General features: G+C 42.8%; 1 protein-coding gene across 1 annotated transcript in view; it reads left to right on the top strand.

Moving 5' to 3' along the window:
- Nucleotides 1-17,632, top strand: part of ARHGEF4 (Rho guanine nucleotide exchange factor 4) — a 194,965-nt gene extending 177,333 nt beyond the window's left edge. The window contains 7 exon segments of the mRNA XM_063132447.1: nt 2,355-2,587; nt 4,330-4,459; nt 6,790-6,921; nt 12,102-12,345; nt 13,602-13,679; nt 15,982-16,079; nt 16,082-17,632. Coding sequence (XP_062988517.1) covers nt 2,355-2,587; nt 4,330-4,459; nt 6,790-6,921; nt 12,102-12,345; nt 13,602-13,679; nt 15,982-16,079; nt 16,082-16,171 — 1,005 coding nt within the window. The 3' untranslated portion in view covers nt 16,172-17,632.
- The last annotated feature ends 4,450 nt before the right edge of the window (nt 17,633-22,082 follow it).

The raw sequence follows: 22,082 nt of genomic DNA, 5'->3' as shown, positions 1-22,082 counted from the left end.
TTTAAAATAATTCTAGGCTGCGTTTCAGGATAAGAGCCCTCTGAAGGTGACTTACAACAATAAAATTCATAGAATAAAACAACAAATATTCATAAAAATAACAAACACCAGCATAAAGAAATGGCCTAGGAAGTACTAAAAATCTACAACACAATATAATAATAATAATAACAAAACCCCAGAACATAATCAGTGAAAGGCTAGAGTAAACAAGTATGACTTCAGGGCCTTCCTAAAAGCCTGCAATGACAGGACCTGATGCCCCCCTCCCTCTCCCTGATTGTAACCCATTCCAGAGATGTGGGGCCACTACATAAAAAGCCTTCTCTTATATATTCGCCCACCTAACTGCCCTCAAAGGTGGATAAGTGAGAATGCCCTCTGTTGCTGATCTTCAAGTGTACATTAAAACCTAATGTAATCATTGTATACAATGATGTTGACTTTAAATACTTTAATTGCAGGAAACCTGACAGGGTTTCATTGGAAGAGTCTTGTATTTCATATTGACTTTGGAACTTTGTTGAGGCTGATTTCCTTCAGGTGTTTTTTTTTTTTGTGTGTGTGTGTTTTAGAAAATCTGCTCACCATCCAATAGCTGCTAAAATGGTTGCCTTACAGTACAACCCTATGTATCTTCACATCTCATTGAACTCAGTGGGGGTTAATGTGTAAAAAGTGTGCAGAGGAACCAATCCTGTGGTTTTTGGGTGAGCTCAAAAAACCCCTCCAAGCTCAGAGACAGCTCTCCGACTTTGGAAGGGGGAGCTGGAGATCTCCACTGCCCCCTTGCAGTGGGTATAGATAGAACCATGCCAGCTTCATCTCTGAGGCTGCAAAAGCAACTGAGGAGGAAAGGAGGGTTCCAGTAGGTGGAGAGGGGTGGAGACTGGAGAGGCCAGGATATGACTTATCCTGAGCCGTCTCCTCCAGTCATTCTCTCTCCTTCCGAAACACCCTCCCTAGACAAGCTGAAAAGCCTGTCCAGCAAAAATCAGGAAAGACGGAGAGTAGGGAGGCAAAGATCACCTCTGAGTTTGGGAGCTTCTGAGCAGCAAGGACACAATCAATAGGATTGCACCCATAAGATTCCAGCCTAAAAGAAGACAAAAATTGGAAGGCTAGATGATAGTGATGATTTTAAATCCAACATTTGTCTTAGATGAGACAACAGAGGAAGATCAAGGAGATGGACCCCAGGATAAACAGAGGACTAATATTCATATGTTTGGTACACCAGGGCATAGGATTTTGTTTTAATTATGAAATTGCTGCACAGACCAATAGAACAATAGACCAAAATTTGTTACTGTCTCAAGTATGCAACTGTACAGGGCTTATCTTGCCTCTGACAGATCTTATTTTGATTCCCCGCCTCTTAAGGTATTTATTATTTTTTTATTCTTCCTAATAAGAAATGTTCTTTGGGCAGATTACAAAGCTAAAAGAATAAAATATAATGCAAAACCTAAAATGATAAAAATATGACACAAAACCACAAACAGCACAGGGATAAAAGATATATAAAACAGCCATAAAATCTAACAACTAAACTCTGTTTAATGCACTGCTCTTACTACTGGGATTCACTTGTAGTTTTTAAACCACATTATGTCTTGTCTCAACACATCTGATGTGCCCTATTTGTCAATAAATCTTACCTCAATATTTAGCTTCCATTTAGTCATGCCTCTCTAACTGCTCTTGTGCTTTTTTAAATAATGCTTTCTTCATTCACCAATCCCATTTTTCTAAGATAGACAGTGCTTCCAGATTAGACTTTTATCCTGCAGTCTCCCAGCCTCAAACATTTATTTATTTATTTATTTATTTATTTATTTATTTCATTTTTATACCGCCCAATAGCCGAAGCTCTCTGGGCGGTTCACAAAAATTAAAACCATCATAAAACAACCAACAGGTTAAAAGCACAAATACAAAATACAGTATAAAAAGCACAACCAGGATAAAAACCACACAGCAAAATTGATATAAAATTAAAATACAGAGTTAAAACAGTAAAACTTAAATTTAAGTTAAAATTAAGTGTTAAAATACTGAGAGACTATCAGGAGTATCCTCCTTGTGTGTAATGTCATTTTCCATTTGTTACCCCCAACCCCGTTTTCCCATGGCTTCTCGCATTGTTTTTCTTACCAGAAAAGAATCCATTAAGGAAGAATAACCCAGAAGAGCTGCACAATGCCTTTCGTTGCTTGTGCTAGGGGCCCTCCATCGGAAAGCACTCCCAACAGCGATCAGGGACCCTGTCCATTTTTGTTTGTCCAATAACAGGTGCCAGCTTTATAGATCACGAATATAATACTAATATAGCCTCTTGGTTTCCACTTCAGCAAAACGAGTTCCAGATCTACTCTGAGTATTGCAACAACCACCCCAATGCCTGCATGGAGCTTTCCCGACTCACCAAAGTGAGCAAGTACGTTTATTTCTTCGAGGCATGTCGCCTGCTTCAGAAGATGATTGACATCTCTCTGGATGGCTTCCTCCTGACTCCCGTGCAGAAAATTTGCAAGTACCCACTGCAGCTTGCAGAACTACTGAAATATACTAATCCACAACATAGGTAAGGAGGGATTAGGGCTAAAAATGGGGGTGGGGAGGAATGTCATGATTGAGACACTCTCATCCTAATTTCTCCCTCTTTTTGATGCCCATTATAAACATTCCTCTTTAGTAACTTTAGGGGCTTTTCATTGATGGCATCCCATATGTGGAATGCCTACGTGATGCTTGCCTGACGCCTACACTATAGTCTTTTCAGCACCAGGTGAAGACCTTTTTATTCTCCCAGGCATTTTAAGAACTATTTTAGGATTTTTAAAACTCTGCTCAGTTTTATTTTCTGTCCATCTTTGGTTATTATGTGTTACAATGTTTTATTTCCACTGCTGATTTTACTTCATGTCATTTAACTAGTGCTATTTTATTACTATTTTGCTGTGATTTTATATTTTATGTTTTTAATTTACTTATATACGGTCTGGAGAACTTTGGTTAATAGGTGGTCTAAAAGTGTAAAAAACCAATTTTTTAAAAGCCTTCTCCTAGAGACATAGCAGTAAAGTTAGTTAGGTGACATTTTATTTCTATTTTGTGTCCTTGTCTTCATGTTTGAAAGCTAAGTGTCTTATAGTGGAAGAAGTCTTGCACCTACTGACCTTTCCAGTTCACAAACAGAGAACTTTTTCTATGGAATGGGTAAAACGGTGGTGGACGGGGCGTTGACAACTTTGGAGGGTTAGATGTTCACACTGGCAGTGAAAGTGGCAGTGGCACCAAAATCCCAGCAATTCTTCTGGGAAACAATGCACCCTGGGAAACTCTTATTTCCCAGAACAATCACTGTGGCATGATGGTGGCAATAATTTTCAGTGGCATGACAGCACCAGCAGTGATTTTTGGCTGTGCAGCAGCAGTGGTGGCGACTGGGAGGGCTGTGTAAACCGTCTTAACAGGCTGCACGTTGCTGAGGTAAAAAGTCAAGTGGAAAAGTTTTTGTAGATAGGTTCATGTACAGGGTGGCAGTTTCGGTGTGGCAATAAAGGTTATACAGGCCAGAAACTGAAAATGTCTATACATTGACTTTGCCTCGAGGTGGCTCTGAATCTGCGTTGCGTAGGTTATATGATGCAGCTGCTGATTCGGAGCCACCTCCCATTGGTGGCCGGAAGCCATGGGAGGAGGAGGGGCGGGCCCGGCAAGCCTAATGGCTGCCGAAAAGCCTGCACGGCCTCACCCAGTGGCAATTATTCGCTGCCACCCTGCAGGAGGGATACCGTGGGCTTTGGTGGTGGAATGGAGCCACCTGGGCACCATGAAGGCAGCCCCTTAGGGATCAGTGTTGGTTATAGAAGCTCCTTCCACCAGATTCTGAGACTGTGCCTGTAATTCTCGCTGCTGCTGCTGCTGCTGCTTGGAAGTGGCACAAAGAGCAAGAAAGAACAGAGGGGGGCATCATCTCTCACACAGCAGGAACAATTGCACTGCTCTGCATTCTGGTGCTCAGCTCTGTTGAAAATTTGCTGCACAATTATTTTTTGCTGCTGAACTTTTTTTTCTACAAGCATCAGCTCTAAATAAGTTGCGTGTTGTTGTGACTCTCCCATATTATCCCCATTCCACAGACAGGGAAGCAATGAAAGCTTAAGCACCTGCATCAGATGTACTGCAAGTCAAGGACAGATCTCCTGGGAAAGGGCTGGGGGCTGCCCCGCAGATTGCTTGCTAGTTCCAGGTGTTTTAGAATCGAGGGCGTTTTGGGCTGCTTTGCGTAGGCACGTCTAATGGCATCCATTTCAACCCTAGGGATTTTAAAGATGTCGAAGCTGCTTTAAATGCCATGAAGAACGTAGCGCGGCTCATCAATGAGAGGAAAAGGCGTTTGGAAAACATAGACAAAATCGCGCAGTGGCAGAGTTCAATAGAGGACTGGGAGGTAAAGAAAGAAAGAAAGAAAGAGGCCTGAGTGCTCCATCATGACAGAAATAGAGGGAATCTACACGGCGTACTGAAGGCGCTTGTGTGCGCCTGCAATGCGCCCCGAAAACGATGGTGTAGATCCTACCCAGAAGAGGCGGAGGAAGAGGCGGAGGAGGAGGTGGCTGGGGAATCCGGCCGCGTCCTTGCCGCCACCGCCGCCCACCTCCCTGCTGGCCTCCTGCTGCCGGCGAAAGAGCCACTGGGTGGCTCTTTCGCCAGCAGCAGGAGGCCAGCGGGGAGGTGGGCGGCGGCGGCGGCAAGGACGCGGCCGGATTCCCCAGCCGCCTCTTCCTCCGCCTCTTCTGGGCAGGATGTACACCATCGTTTTCGGGGCGCACTGCAGGCGCACGCAAGCGCCTTCAGTATGCCGTGTAGATTCCCTCTTAGTACCCCAGATCTAAACTGTAATATTATACCTATGATGGTTCTTTAAAAGTTAATATGCTTGCAACTCCTTCGCTGGGCGAGATAATCCTTTACTTGGCACACTGCTACACTGAAACTGGGGCTCTATGTGTCTCATTAGCTGTTGCTCCAGCACAGTGGATTGCTGGATTAGACCACAACCTAACCACAAAATTGTTTATAGATTTTACACACCTTCAATTTATCATGCTCTCTCTGTATGCTAATCATGAAATTATAATAACCCTGTTTATTAGCTTAGCAGTTTGCAAACATTGTTACAGTGGTGGGCCCTGGTACTTATCAGTGAAAGAGGCAAATGGAGCCGCAGTCCTATGCACACTTACCAGGAATAAGTGCCACTAAAATCAATTGTGATCAAAGTATATAAGTATAAAAGCTTTCCCATGAAATGGTGCATGCTTAGAAATGTGTTGACTGTATTGAACCTATGCAGCTTTGTTTTAAAATAGACTTGATGAAAATGGGCTCTGTTCCTGTATATACTATGAGACTTCAGATCCTTGGGTCACATGAAATGTCATTGTTTTGAGGATCCAAGTAGATTGTGATCTGTCAAACAATGGCAGAGATGGGAAGCATTGTCCTCTGCCTTGCAGATTCATAAGTTGTAGTGGATGAAGGGGAGATCACTTCTTAAGAGAGTCACACATTGCCACAGTCCAACACAGAATTAAATGCTTTTAAGTCCATTAGAATCATAGGGCTTAACTCTGTGTTGGATTTCATGTAGCGTAAAAGAATGTTTAAATGCCTAAAGTAGTCACAGAAGTTTCCATTCCAGAAGATTTTTAGAATACAATTGGTAAAACTCCTTTTCTTAGGAAATAAGATTATTTGGAATTCAACACAGAAAAGAATCTAATTCTAATTTGCATGCTACTTCATCAATGTGGGGGCTATACTTGTGTCAGTTAAGCCCTGCTTAGGCATTTGCCTGAACACATGAGGGTTTAAAATGGGTAGAGCAATTGGGCCATGCATGCTGGCCATGCCCCCTACATCTTCAAGCATACTAGCTACATCCTTTCAGTTCAGACCTTACTGTGTTTAAAAGCTAGGCCTGAAAGTGTCGAGTGCCAAGCCTCTGGTCGTCTTTATAATCCCACAATGATGATCTCTTAGTAGCTTTTATTATGCAAGCCAGAGCCTGTTCAGCCACACTTCAGGTTACAGACATAATCCACATACATCAACAGAGATCTAAGTTCAGCTCTGCATAATAGTAATTAATCTTCAAGAGGCTCTCTTTGATGAATGCACTGTTATAGAAATTGCAATGAAAATTGGCACTAGCCAACAGTATGAAGCCTGAGTAGCTTATCCACTCCTGCCGTCAGGGAGGATCTCCCCACAGAGAACACTTTTAAATGGCCAACCGTTCAGAATGCTTCATGTCCCAAGTTGTTTCTCCCTTCTTGAGTGTTGTGTTGAAAAACGCTGAGTAGATATCAAGTTGGGCTGATTCCTTTGTGTGTGGGGATGGGGGATGGGATGTTCCCCAGATTGAGTCAGATATTTCTTTAAAATGGCAGTAGGTTTTTTTGAGCAGGCCATGATCATCACCTATGCATAGTTGTTTTGAACTATTTCAGAATGTTTTAAAGGGAAATTGTGACAACTCCACATGCTTAGAGCAAGAAAAGAAGAAAGAACAATCCATTTTGAGTGATAGCAAGCAACTACTCTGTGTGTGTGTGTGTGTGTGTGTGTTGATTTTGAGGGTGCCGGGCTGGGAGACTGGTTAAAGAAACAAAAAACAAACCCTGCTTGAGGGTACCTCTACAATAGGCCACGATATATTACTTGTCAATTTCTTTGGGAGGGGAAGTGACATATCCCTTGTGTTGTGACTGGCAGGGTGAAGATGTCCTTGTCAAGAGTTCTGAACTCATCTACTCTGGGGAATTAACCAAAATTTCCCAGCCTCAAGCCAAGAGCCATCAAAGAATGTTTTTCCTCTTTGATCATCAGCTTGTCTGCTGCAAGAAGGTAAGCCAAGCAAGCCATTCCCTGCTCTGTCTGTGCCAATGAACATTCCCTGGTGATAGCAAAATCACACCTTTCCAACTGCTTTTTTACATTTTTCACTCAAGCGTTTGTTTAAAGAACGGCCCAGTGTGTTGGGGTGATAGCATTAATCTAAGCATCCCTGTTCTTATAAATCAAGGAAGGGCTATAATACTGCAAATGTTGCCTACACAGCTGATGTTTCTCTCATGCTGGATTTCTGTGCATTTCTGCTCAGGCATTTAATGAAAGAGCCCTGCTGTGGACCTCTCTCCTGCAGCGCTGGAGGGAAGTTATGTATTTCGCTTTTGTAAGATAAAAGACGGCAGCTGAAAAAGTGATCAAATTAAATCCATCAGAATTGCCACCCATGTTCTTTCTAAACCTCAGGTCAAATTCTATGGTTGTATGATTAGATTGATTCTAACAGTGTTTCCACCTGCATATATAAATGCTCGTGTTAACTATTAAGGAACCCAAAGAAATAGAAATCCCATAAATCCACCCTGAGCAGAGGGAATAAGGGGAAAGTAGCATTCAATAAACAGAAGCATGATAGTCCTGACAACAGTGGCGTTGGGCCTCGCCCAATTTCCATATTTTTATTTAAAACCAGGCCTCTGATACAATTGCAGTGAATACCTTGATACAGTCATATTTCCTGCGTATCGCATGAGAATAACCATCAGGGGATGCGATCCGCTTTGAGAAGCATTACAGTTGAGCGACAAAGTGGTGTTTAAATGTTGTAACTAAAAAAAGGGAACATCCCTGGCTTAATTCCTTCCTGCCTCTTTGATCTTTCTCCATTTAACATTGTCCCCTGGCTGGAAGGTATTTATGGCCATAGACATCAAGGCTAGGAAGCTGCAGCAAATCTGAGTGAACATAACCCTAGCCTTAAGTCTTTTTAAAAAATCTGTTGGTATTTGCTTATAGTCCAAGAAAGCCCATGATTGGTTTGCTCTCCTCATAAATGACATAATTTCCAGCCATTGTAACAGATGGGCGTTTGAACTTGTATAGAAGAAGTATGTCTTAACTGAGCATCTTGTGGGTGTTTGGGCTGTAGAGTACTCCAGAGCTTCCATTGCCCTAAAGTACCTCTGATTGACATCAGAAGGGTCATGGTGGAAAGCGATGGCATTTTGTATAGAAACGCATCCTGATACATAGAATTTTTCAAAATCAGATGGCGTTTTTGTATAGCTTATCCAAATCAGACACCTTCAAAGTGCCCCCACCAAAGGCCTTGGATTGGATCCAGGCTTAATCATTCTTAGAGCAGACCCATTATTTCATGAGTAACTCAAGTCCCATTGATTTCAGTGGCTTAGAGTCATGACTAACTCTGGATTCAAGCCCTTACATTTTCATCACAAGGTACATGACTGAAACCATTGCTAATGTTTGTGGAAATCTCACTGAATGGCAAACAGTGTTTTAGGGATGCTTCTGCCAATGAAGTACTTTTATCAGAACTCTTAATTTTCCATAATGATTCAAAGAGAAGCTCCATTCCCACAAAATGTGCAAGCACCAAAACATGTGGCGATATATCACTGGAGCTTCAGCCCCCTCACACACAAATCAGCATCGTGGGTGGAATGACCCATGTGCCTCAGCTAAAGAACTGGTACCTACTTAAGGTTAACAACTCACTCATATCTCTGGCTACAGTTGCAGGAACAATTAAAAGCGCACAGACAGTGCACCACTGCTGGATGTAAGCACATACAATCCTATGATTGCAAAGGTGGCCTCACAAACACAGTCTGAACATTTCTTCATCCTGCTAGGAGGATTTCACCTTGAAATAGTTTTTTTGGGGGGGGGAATGTTAAAGATTCCTCATGTGCTCATAGAATATGAAATCACCAAAAGGATTTGTTTTAGGGGAACATTTTAGTCAGTGAAAGTTTACGTAGCAAACCTTATCAGATGCCATAGAAATCTTGCATACTGAAGAATGCTTACAGAACAGAAGGCCTGTGCGGTATGTGGCCTTCAGAGTGCTGGCAGCGTTTCTTGATACACTACATGAAATCCTTGTAGGATATTAAATATTCTGCAGGGCAAATGAAGAAGGGGTTCATGTGGCAACAGGGAAGTACTTAGTGTTTTTCTTAAATGAATTACATATCCTCCATGAATTTAAGATGAAAGGTCCTCTGTAATGATCAATGAATACTTACAGTGTTGTATAACATATCTTCACCAAGTATTAGGGGCTCTTCACACGAGCAAAATAAGGCATCTTTGTAATTGGCCGTTCATGGAAGTTTGCGGGTCTTTTTGATGATGACATCAACCTCTTGCACCTTCCTCTGGTTATTCCGTTCTAAACCACCACCATCCCGGATATCCCGATTCTTCTGAAATGTCATGGGATTTCCTACCTTGTGCAGCCCAAATTGCGCTACAAAGCACCCATTAGAGAGTGTTTATTTATTTATTTATTTATTACATTTTTATACCGCCCAATAGCCGAAGCTCTCTGGGCGGTTGTCACATTCAAGGCTACAAGCACTGAGAGGAGAGGAAATTTTCAATTATAAACCATGTGGTTGCCCCTCTTTGCCCATGTAATACCGTCCATTACAGTTGCGCAAAAGAAGCAGGAAGCAAAGCCCCAGTAAGACAATGTGATTTCCCATTAATCTAAAAAAGCCCTGTGTCATAGTTTTCATAATTACATGCCACACAAAATGACATTGGTTTCAGTCATAAACCTTGTAATGTAAACCAGGAGTCAGCAATGGACTGCATGCAGCCCCCACCCCCACCCCGCAAATTGTTAAAAAAAATACCCTCCACTTTAAAAAACAAATGGCCATTTTGAATGGCCATTTTGAAGTCTTTTTTACCCTTTCAGTGCTCCATAGCCACTACAATGCTTAGCTTGAAACCAGCTAATTTTGACCCTTTGTGTGCTCTGTAACTGCTCCAGATGTCATATATATAATTTTGGCACAGGGAGGCAGGTGTGTGAGTGTGTGCGTGCATGAATGGGGGAGGTGTGGGCTACGGGAGAGTCCAGGGGGTGAAAATGGCCCTTGGACTTCCCAAAGTTGCCCATTCCAGTTGTAAACTGAACATACTTTGGATAGCAGGAGTAGGAATTTAAGAGCATCTGATTTGGGAAGTCAGTCCACTAAAATAATCTCAGTCCTTAGGTTTCAAGAACCATTTCCCCCCAAGAACCATTTAGACATAAAATGGCATAGGTTTTAATCATGTCTAATTGAGAACTGCCTCCCAAACTTTATGTTTTATATATTACACCTCATTTTCATGCAGATTACCATTGGTTTTATATACTTGGTCTGGTATATAAACAGAAGGTATCTGAAGTGGGGCAGTTTGAGAGTGTCTGATTTGAGTACGCCCCCTGCTAAAATGGTGCTGAATTTTAGATTTTAACCATCAGAACGACACATTTCCACACAAAATGGAAGTTTTCAACCATGTCGCTTCCTTAGTTTTTTTAAAAAAAATAAGGCTCACATTTCTTGAATACAGGTCCAAAAGCACATCTGTTGCCATGACTGGAAATTATATCACTTCTGAGGCATGCAAACACATAATAGGCTCTTGATCTAAGCTAAGATCATTTTGTTACCTAGTAATCTAAAGCAGACTCATAAGTGCAATATTATAACAGCGAGGGAAAAAGCTTGTACAACTGTTACCATCCATTTAATGAGTACAGTCCCAGCATGCATTTCTTCAAGCAATTAAAAATTATAAAGGCTTTCCGGAACAGTATCACAATTTTACTTGTTGCAGTAGTGACGTTAGGAAAAAAATGTCCAGAGGGAGAGGCGGGTAAGAAATGATGATGATGATGATGTTGATGTTCTGTCATCAGGGTTGGCCCAAGGTATCTTGTAGGGTGACCATATGGAAAGGAGCACAGGGCTCCTATATCTTCAACAGTTGGGTAGAAAAGGGAATTTCAGCAGTGGTCATTTCTATGCATGCAGCACCGGGTGAAATTCTCTCTTCATCACAACAAAAGAGGTCAGGGCTCCTGCAGCTTTAACTGTTGTGATGAAGAGGGAATTTCACCAGGTTCCCCATATATACAACTGACACCTGCTGAAATTTCCTTTTCAATACAACTGTTAAAGATACACCTGTCCTCCTTTTCATAGGGTCACCCTATATAAGAGCCAGTGTGGCGTAGTGGCTAGAGTGCTGGACTGGGAATAGGGAGATCGAAGTTCTAGTCCACACTCAGTAAAGGAAACCCATTGGGTAACTTTGGGCCAGTCACAAACTCTCAGCCCAACCTACTTCACAGGGTTGTCGTTATGAGGATGAAATGGAGAGGAGGAGGATTATGTATGCTGCCTTGGGTTCCTTGGAAAAAAGCTGGGCTATAAATGGAGTTCTTTCAGCCCACGGAATTCCAGAAACAAGTCAAGAAGCATTGTGCAGCTGTTCCATCTTTTTCCCTTAACCAGTTCTATAAATTCTGCTCTTTCCTGCTCTGCCTCCTGATGTGTTGCTTGACCTCATGTAATGGTGGGGCCAGCCCTGTCTATCATATTGGAGAGTAGCAGCTCATTCTTATGCTCCTCCATGGTGCAATTGCCCTGTTGTTGTCCTTTACCCGTAACACTCCCGTCTTATCCAACTGTTTCATTTTTTCTTACTGTGGAAAACTGGTTAAGGAAAAAAGATGGAAGAGCTGCACAATGTTTCTTAACTTATAGCACTGGAACTCTGTGGACTGGAAGCATCATTAACATACATGTCTGTGAATTGCTTTCACCCATAAGCAAAGAAAATATAAATCCTGAAAACTTCCTGACTGTTAGAGCAGTATGACAATGGAACCAGTTACCTAGGGAGGTTGTGGGCTCTCCCAAACTAGAGGCATTCAAGAGACAGCTGGACAACCATCTGTCAGGGATGCTTTAAGGTGGATTCTTGCATTGAGCAAGGGGTTGGACTCGATGGCCTTAGAGGCCCCTTCCAACTCTGCTATTCTATGGTTCTGTGGTTCTATGAAATAGACATCCTTTTTCACAATCAGAGATAAAACTATTATTTCACACTTCGCATCCCCACGTGTCTTTTTGGTTGGGTTTCCTTGCTTCAGAAATTGTGGGAAGAAACTGGGATGGAACAGATTTGCTTTCCACCCCCCTTAGGATCTCCTACGACGTGACATCCTGTATTATAAGAGTCGAATCCAGATGGACAACATGGAGATTCTGGATGTGGAAGATGGAAAGGACAAGGACTTCAATATCACTGTTAAAAACGCATTCAAATTGCACTGTAGGGACACTGAAGAAGTCCACTTGTTCTGTGCAAAGAAGCCAGAACAGAAGCAGCGTTGGCTCAAGGCATTTGAGAATGAGAGGAAGCAGGTTCAGCTTGACCAAGAAACTGGTATGGAACAGCCAGCAGGATCATTACTCAAGAAACTGCCCAGCTGCTATGCAGATAAAAATTCTTCCCCAAACATTTTTCGCCCACTCCATCTTAGCTGTATATTTGACTTTCAGAATGGTCCCACTCCACTATTGATGTAACAAATAAAATATTTCATAGGTTTTCAGAGGTTCCTGCTATAACGCATAACCTGTGTGATCTTTCTAGTCCTATTAATGAATTGCTCTAATAAAGCCAACTGTGCAAGAGCACCTGCTAACTATATTCATACAGTAGCAAGTCCCTGTATCTCCTTCCCTCTCCCCTAGTAGCTCCACAGCTTTCATCATGCTGTCCCCTATGCCTGGATCAGCCATCCACAACTCCCCCCCCCCCCAATCAAACTCTGCCGTTTCTGAAAACCCAGAACTTTAACAAAGTCTAGCCTCACTTTCCTTCATTGCCTCCATCTGACAGTTCTGTACAGGGTAGGTAGGCAACCTGGTGCTGTCCAGATGTTTTAGACTACAACTTCCATAACCCCTGCCCATTGGTTAGCTGGCTGGGTTTTAGAAATGGGCCCTCTAGATGTTTGGGGTTAACAGGTTGCCTACCACTTAAGCCCGTTAGACTGGGAGAGCATCAAGTCTATGATCTATATGGTACCTATGTCACTGAGGGAGCCAGGCCTTGTTAAACAGCAATAGGAGCCTGCCCAAGGAGGCACATGATATAGATAGAATATTCTAGGCCAGTGGTCGTCAACTGGTGGGTCATGCCCCCAAAGTCACAAAATCAGTCTAGATTGGTCATGGCAAAGCTGTTGCCACCATGTTGGGCGATAGTGAAATTGTGAAAGTGGGTCCCATGTTGCAGGTTGGGAGTCCGAGGTGGGTCTGGGGTTTGGACCAGTTGAAGACCACTGCTCTAAGCTGTTTCTGCAGATAGTATGAGCCAAACTGATTGTGGCTCTCACTGCCCGTGTGGTGCAGGTGTTCAGCATTGATTTCAGTGAGGCTCATTCTTCACCAGAAAGATCTCAAAACCATGGTTGGACTTGGGCTGCAGTCCTATGCCTGCTTATTTAGTAGTACATTCCATGGAACAATATAAGACGTATTTCTAAGTAAGCATGCATAGAATAAAGCTGTTGGTGTAATTTTTGTTGCATGCATTGGAATCCCCCCTGCCCCTTTCTGGGTCGCCGTGCATGTGTTTTCATGATGTACTTCACAAGTCTTGGCTGTGCTAATGAGTTCTGTTTCATCTTCAAGGTTTTTCCATCACAGAGGTGCAGAAGAAACAAGCCATGCTTAACGCCAGCAAACAGAACCAGAGTGGAAAACCAAAAGGCAAGTCAGGATAGGTGTCCTTTTCTTTTTCTTCTCCCCACCGCCTTACAAACACATTGTGAAATAAGAATACATGAACATAAGACTGCCCACAACCCAGGCCTCTGTTTAGCTGCTGCAGGGCTTCAGCTGATGCAGGGGAAGGAACATCCCTTTCTAGTCCAAATAAGCAGTGTAGGGTGTTTTAGCTCTGTTGTATGGCAGGGAATCCAGTAACCTCCCATCAGGAGCACTGCATGCCGAGTTGGACCAGGTTAGCTTTCCTGATTCTCTAGCAGGCTTTGGGATGCTACGGGGGAATGTAGTGGGACTTTCCAGATCCAGTTCCCACTATTGTGTTGCAAATGCTCTGGAGCATCACAGCTGTGCCTCTACGTGGGGCAAAGGACAAGCTCCAGCACTACTGTGAAACAGCTGGGACCCAGCTTGGATGTCAGGTCAACCAATTTGCCCTAAGCAAGTGGCCATCACACCATGTGCCAATTAGTATGTAGTCCAGCACTCTGTTCACACAGTGACCAAATAGCTGTCAACCAGGGATCTCAAGCAGTACACGGTGCGGTGCAATAGCACCCTCCCACCCATGTTCCCCAGGAACTGGTGTTCATAGGCTTACTGCCTCTGATACCGGAGGTTGCATTTAGCCATCAGGACAAGTAGACATCCCCATTGGATGATTCCGGGTTCTAGTACTATGAGAGAAGAAGAAACACTTTCTTCACATCATGGATTTCAGGGCTTCCTGAAAACATTGAAGCTGCCTTCGGTGGAGAGGAAGGCGATCCGGAGTCTTAAAACCATTTGCGTAAAACAGCCTCTCCCAACCTGGCACCCTCCCAGTGCCAGCTCCAGGTTTCGCAGGGCCCTTGGGCAGGACACCGTCAATGGGGCCCCCTCCCTCAGTGAGCCTTACCTTCTCACCGCCATTGTCACCAGCTGCTTTTACTCTCCCCATCCTCTCTCTCATCATTGCTACCACTTGCTGGCTGGCCAACCAGAGAGCCAATGAGTGAGTAGGCAGTGGCCGCCCTTGCACCTCTTTCTCACTACCACTGCCGCCTGGGCCAAAACGAAAGGCGAGTGAAGAAGCAGGTTGCCATGGGAGAGGAGGAGGAGCAAATTCAGGGGGGCTCTTGTCAGGGAGCAATGCTGGGGTTGCAACTGCCCAACCACGCCTACCCTTGATGCATGTCCTGGACTACAATGCCCATCATTCCCAGCCAGCATAGAAACGGCTGTGCTGGATGGCATGGTGGGAGTTGTAGTCCGGCACATCTTGAGGGTGTCAGGTTGGGGGAGGCTAGCATTAAAGAAGAGCCTGCCTCTGGTGACTAGTTTTCTTTCATTGGTGCCATTGCTACAAGCAAGTACTAGGTTGAGAGGAGGGATTTTCCTCAGGGTTGCAGCAGGGAGAAGCAAAGGTTAAATTCCCCTCTCCGTGTCTGCAACAATCCCAGTAATTATCAGCCCTCCCAGCTGAGCACTAGGGGAAGGGTGCTGTTGCTGTCACGTCCTACTTGTGGATGTCCCATAGGTGTCTGGGTGGCTACTGTGCGAATAGAATCCTGGGCTAGAGAGGCTTTTGGCCTGATTTAGTATGGCTCTTCGTAGGTTTGGTTTTTTTTTTTAAAAAAAAACCCTGCATGTTAAATGCAAAGATGCTTTTAACATCACATCTTGTTTGGTCCTTACCAACAGTTTGAGATAGGAAAAAGACGAAATTTATGAGTAGCTTGGTATGTTCAGAAATGGCACTGTGGAATATGGCTTCGAGAACAGGGACACACATGCACCAGTCGGCTCTTTCTCCTCCACCGTGAAGTATTATGGGGTGGGACAGAACTTGGGTTTAAGTGTGCAAAAATTCCCTTGGAAGATTAGAAATCCTTTCATGAAAGAAAATCCCTGTTAAATATTAGGGATGTACAGATTTTGTTAAATCCATCCCGGCTGTGGTTCCCAGATTGTCAGACATCTTTCGTCCCGTTGTTTGCTCATTGACGGAACTGGAATTTTTAAAAACCAGAATATTGTTCTAGTTGCGTTAATTTGCATTAGCACTAATGCGCAGTTCGTAACTACCCCACAAATTAAATTGCCGGCCCACAAAACCCGGCCTGTTGCAGAATTTGTACGTCGGTTTTATAGAAATCCAAACCCACTTGAATCTGCTGTGACTTTCTCCCACATCACTATTGAACGTTGGTAACGCAGATTGATTGCCATGTGGATTGCAACAATTATAAAATTGCATTGGGGCAGTGTCAGTGTAACATTTTGGCCTCTTGCTCATTTCATTCAGTGGTCACCAGGACATACTACGATTTCCTGATGCGCCAGAAGCACCCCACTTTGCCTACCAACCTCCCACAGCAGCAAGTCTTCATGTTGGCAGAGCCCAAGCGCAAGCCTTCAAATTTCTGGCAGAACATCAGCAGGCTGGCACCGTTTCGGAAATAAGGGGAAAGCAGCCTGACCTTGTGCCTGAATAGACCCTCGGAGAAAGCACTTTACGCATCAGTCCTGCAAAACCAAGCACTAGCTCCCCCTCCTGGCTTTCAGAGGGACAGCATTTCCCCTTCACTCCCTTCTTTTGCCAGACTCAAGTGTTATGATGACATTGTTGCGTGTGTGTGTGTGTGTGTGTGTGTGTGTGTGTGTGTGTGTGTGTGAGAAAGTGAGCCTGCCCATCTTTTTGAGTATCAAGGAAGAGAAAATAAGAGGCTGGAGTTAAAATCATCATCATCATCATCATCATCATCATCATCATCATCTCCCTCCTCCTCTTCCTCTTCTAAAGAAAAAACCTTCCTCATTTCATCAGTTTCCTTTTGGACCATATTTTCTCTTGGGAACATGATTTATTTTCAGTTTCCACAAGGCTGCCAGACAAAGAAGGCAAGTGGCTATGAAGTCCCACCACCTGCTTGGCTTTTGCTCTGAGCGGGCTGTTTAGTGTTGCTGCTGTTTTGCAATTTTCTGGTGCAACGGACTCCCTTCCTCTCACCTCTCTCATCCCCATTTTCACCAAACCCCTGAACAGACTGAGCACCCCCAGGAGCCACCGTCGACCTTCCTTTAGCTGAAAGACGAACTACTGACAAGGCGCCAGAACGCGAACGACAAACCTGAAGCATGACTAACTCCCAAGACCTTTGCAATCTAGTTGAGTTAATGTACAGTGTGGGGGAGGGGGAAATGTGCCTAAATTAACTTTGAATTACTTTTACTTTCTACCAACACTTTGCCATAGTTCCTGGCCAATGATACTTTTTGTCAATGTTTTTAAATGTTTATTTATGGTAAAAGTGCAGATAACTGTATTTTGTAAGAGTTTGTAATCTGTCTTGTCAGATGTTAACTTGATGCCTGTTTTGTCTATTTTTTTTCACTAAAGAAAAAGGCCAACCTTTATAAGCCTGTAGTCCTAAAGATATGCGACAGACATGTCTGAAGGTGAATTTCAGATGTACCAGGCATTTGCAAACAAATCAGTATTACTTGGAAACTGTGTCACCCATGCACTAGTCTGAAGAGGTGGTGAGGGTACTTACTGGAGAACATGGACACAGTTTGAAATTTGTATGGGAGAGTGTATATTTAGATGCAGACGCTTGAAAAATTGAGGACAAAAGTACTTATAATCTTTAATTAGGAAAAAGGAAAGATTTGCCTTACAATAGTGAGATAGTTAGAAGCCATAACTGACTGAATCCCATCATTAAGGGATTTCCTGGTACTGTGAAGTTAAAAGGAAAAACTCAACGTTCTCTTGTATGGGACTACTGCAGTGAAGTGAGCACTCAGCAGTCCGATGGAAAGAGATAACAGTGTTGAACTGTAGCTGACCAGCTGACAGCTGCGCAATCCTAGAAGCATGTTCAGATTCATTCTTGCACTATATCTTTCCCCCCATGGGAGGGGTGACATTTAATTTCATAAAGAAACTTGTAAAAGTGACTTTCACTCCGTGTGTCTGTGTGTCAGTTACAAAATAATCTTAGTGGTACAACAGCCCTGCTGTTTGCATCTGGATACTCTAATTGAGTGCCCAGTCCTGCTTTTGAGCAATGGGGTGGACTACATCACCTATCTTTCTTCCCAGCTCCAGCCCTGTGTTTTAACCAAGGGTGTGCAACCTTTGGCCCTCCAGATGTTTTGGGCTATAACTCCCATAGACGCTAGCCAACAGACACAATGGTGAGGGGATGATGCAAAACATCTGGAGGGCCACAAGTTACCCACCCTTGGTCCAGTTGTTGGTTATACACGTTACTGGAAAGCTGCAGCATCAAGTACTAACTGCTTTTTATGAGAATGAGCTACCAGAGAAAACTCTTGTTATCATCTTTCATCATTTCAAATGCATTGGGTTGGGTCCTAAGAATCATAAGCAACCTGCTTGTGAAATAGGGCTTTCCGCAGCCCCCTGCATCCCTTGAAAAACTGCAACCAAAGGTCAGGGGACCCTTGAAAACTACAGAATGTGGCTCCAAGGAGAAGAAGAGCTGGAGAGAAGAGGTTAGGGGAAAACAGGAACTCTTCTCCTTGGGCAAGCCAAAGTGCCTTCCGCTCCCATTTCCCGCAAGCAGTTGCGTGTCTCTAAGGGATAAAAAAAAAAAAGTCAAGTGATACACATTCATATATAACCAGGTCACTTGGCTCAAAATTGATATCAGGAAGCTTCTCAGCATCTTCATTAAATCAGAGCCTTAAGTGCCTTGCTCATCAATGACAAGCCCAAATCTTCAGGCACAAGGACTTCTTCAAGTGCACAAGCCTGGAAATAAAACAAGAAAAGGCTATTGTGCCACACTTGCCACCATCATAACCATCAGGGTATAATGCCTGTTTGAGGCGTTCTTTAGTATAGCTGTGCTTTGCCAGCACCAGAAGGTAAATTCAGGCACCCCCTGGTCTTCAAAGCTCTGCAGATCATAATATAGCAGTATAGCTTTTCGATTAGGACTGATTGGAGCCTTGGTGTACTTTATCTGTATTTACTTTTCATCTATTGAAATGTTTAATATAGGCGTGGAGGCTACAACTTCCAAAACATGTGAGAGGCTAGGATACCAAGGAGCATAGCCAAAGTTCGTGTGCAGTCATCAGAAGTGGTGTGAAACAACATCATGGCCAGGAAGTGAACACTTCCAGTATAGAAATCCCAAAATACAAAGCATGTTAATCATGCAATTCAATTCACTTAACCATGGTCATACAATAATGTTATTGGAGATGGGTGAATTAGAGCAAAGCTGTAGAATTGTCAGCAGGGAGATAACGGAAGTATAGCAGCAAAGATAACAAACCAGAACATGCTCAAATGGACTTTTGCTTGATTGTTAAGTGTTATGCAGTCAGCCAAATGAGGCTGCAAATGATATGGCCTCTCCTGGGCTACGTTAGATTTAAAAAATCTGAGGTTAAAAAAATTTCAGGGGTCATTGTTCCCCTTGGGCAAACTTCTAGAGTGTGTAAGGTGAGGATACAAACTAAGTCAAGTCAGAACATCCACAAGAGATAGGATTGATGCTTTAACAAAGCTAGATGGATGTGAGGTATGTAACCGATGCAACATGGCTTTCAAATACACCACTCGCTCTGTTCCAGGGATGTGGAACATGGGTATACCACAACACTCCATCCCACAATGCTGTTCCATTCATTTTGCTTCACAGAAAACATTTCTCCTCATTGTATTCTACTTGGAAGAATTCAACATCTACTAAATAAATCAGGTAAATACTTACTGAATTTGCATAATATCTCCTGCATCCTATCTTCCCAGAAAAGGGGGCAACATTACAAAGAGATTGGGAAGCAATCTGCAAGAGTGGTAATAGTCGCATCCCAAAGAAATTCACTAACAAATCAGTACATTGATGATGGGAATGCATATGGAGTACTGGTACAATGTCAGTACGTACAGATTTTTTTTAAAAAAAGGAAAAAAATGTTTAATTAATGGAGCAGGGCAGTAAGAACACATCAGCCCATGCCAACTGCATCAGTATACTTCATTAGCACACTACAACGTTTACCTAACGGTTAGAGCATCAACTATCCAAATTTATTTCCTAACCTGGTACCTTCCAGAAGTTTTGAGCTATAACTCCCAGGATTCCTGGCCTTTGGTAATGCTGGCTGGGGTTGATGGAAGTTGATGTTCAGAACAGCTGTAAGCCACCAGATTGGGCAAGGCTATCCTACAGAAACCCTTAGCAACTAAGCATGGGGTGAGATACAGACAATACCAGTTCCTCATGCTTATCAGCAAGTTCATATGGAAATACATGGCTGGAATAGCTTAAGTTATGAGGTGGTAGAGAGTAATATCTTTAATTCATGTCATATTTTCAAGTCTTTTCTTAAGAGACATGCAGTATTGTGAGAAATACTTACTGCCTTTGCTTTGGCCTACACTATAACAAGGACCAAGCAAGACATACACTTGGGACTACTTTCTTGTTTGGCACAAAAAAAGATTGTTCTGTGGTTACAGTAGTCGTATCTCAAATAAGTCTATGGAACATAATACAGCCTAATAACAGCATCCCTGGAAGCTAGCCTTGAGAAAATAAGAGTTAGCACCAATACTAGACAGACCAGAGAAGTTCATCTGCTTGCTGCTTCACCTTTCCAGGGTCCCACATGCTTCTACTTGTGGGCTTTCACCCACTCTCATCTTAATGGACAAGACTGCCTTTTTGCTGCTAAGCAGGAACCTAATAGAATACAGGAAAAAGTTTTGCATTTGTACACATACAAAATCTGCCATTATAAAAAATAATGGAATAATTTCCATTATTGTTGTGGTAGCTTTCTGAAATCATGCAGGCAATGAAAATCCCAGCTCTTTGATACTGCTAGCAAAAACAAAAAAATTGTGCTATGCAACCAAATGTCTGAACTTACAAGCCAATTTAATATTTTTGACCTTCTAAAGAAAGCTTAGCAGTTGTCTTGATGTATTGGGGATAGTTTGAGGAAGCCAGTTTATGCACACTGGGTGAAATCATAGTGTGCTGCAGACAGAGCCACAGCTGGACAAATAGACCATCGGGTACAAAGTATTTCCAGTATAACTTGAAAACATTAAGGAAACCCGGTAGTGTCACTGTGTTTCTGAGGTTTGTAAATGTTCATAAAATAAGACTGAAGGGCCACAATAAGCAACACAGTCAATCTTTATTGAAAACTGAAGTATTAATACATAACAATTCCTGTTACATAAACGTGCTTTTTAAGAATTTTACTCTGAGCTCATCTACTCATTGGATTGCATAAAAATAAAAATGAATTTTACACAATTGGCTCAGAATGGAATTGCCACTCCTATGTGTTGATGCAAAAGTTCAATGCAGATGTGATGCTTTAAACTTGTTCTGGAAGACAACATTGACCTAAACTTGGGAAAAAGTACCAATACAAACTGCTTTAAGACAGTCTTTAAAAAAAAGTTATAAAAAAAAGGAAACCTGTGCCTATTCCATAACAAACACTATTACTGGGGCCACTTGCACCTCTGTTGCATGCACTCCCCCTTTTCACCCCACAAGGGCAGCCAATAATAGCACTACAATAAAATCCCACTAACAAATCCATTCTACTAAAAACAAGTCTGTACAGCAGCAAGCTAAATGAAGCTTCCCCAGTTTGCTTGCTAAGTGCTCAAAAGTCCACGAGATTGAAAAAGTCACACAGATATTGATGTTGGGTAATTGGAGGTCAAACTGTTCAGAATATTTTGATATGTTACGCTGGCTCCTGATACTGGAATACTCAAATACATCCATTAGAGTCAGATGCCCTCTATCCCTTTGAAATAAGTCTCTCATCTTAGTATCTCATAAACAGCAGTAAAATGCCTTCACTAGCCTGAAAGGGGAGTTCAAGAATTAGCCTGACCAAGAGATTCTTCGCAGCTGTTTCAATGCACGCATGCTGCTCCCGTCTGCACAGTCTTCCTCCTTCACCTCAAATGGAAGTGAATTTCACATGCTGGAACAACTACACACAGATGTCCCCTCTATCTACGTCAGTAAGGAAGGCTGCTTAAAAAGAAGCTCCATGTCAATATAAAAAAATCACAAAGTAAGCGCTGGGATTGGGGTTTAGTGCTTAACATGCCAAGGTAAAAAATAGGCTAGTTGCTTACTGTTTGGACAGGTTTTATTCCCTTGATGCTTGCTAGCAGGGTTACCTAATAGAGAATACTATGCTGAGCCTCACAACTCTCAGGAAATTACTGATGCTGATTTTTTTCCAGAAGCAGACACTCGTTACTGGATATTTGACTAACAGAGTCAACTCAACATTGCAACTTCAAATATTCTGCTCTGTGTAAAACATTGTCATCTAAGATCCCAGTATTTTAATTTGAAGAAAATTAGGCTAGTT

Source organism: Elgaria multicarinata, chromosome 8, assembly GCF_023053635.1.
Source record: "Elgaria multicarinata webbii isolate HBS135686 ecotype San Diego chromosome 8, rElgMul1.1.pri, whole genome shotgun sequence".
Taxonomy (NCBI): domain Eukaryota; kingdom Metazoa; phylum Chordata; class Lepidosauria; order Squamata; family Anguidae; genus Elgaria; species Elgaria multicarinata.
The sequence above is the reverse complement of the archived record's forward strand: the minus strand, read 5'-3'. Positions and strand labels throughout refer to the sequence as shown.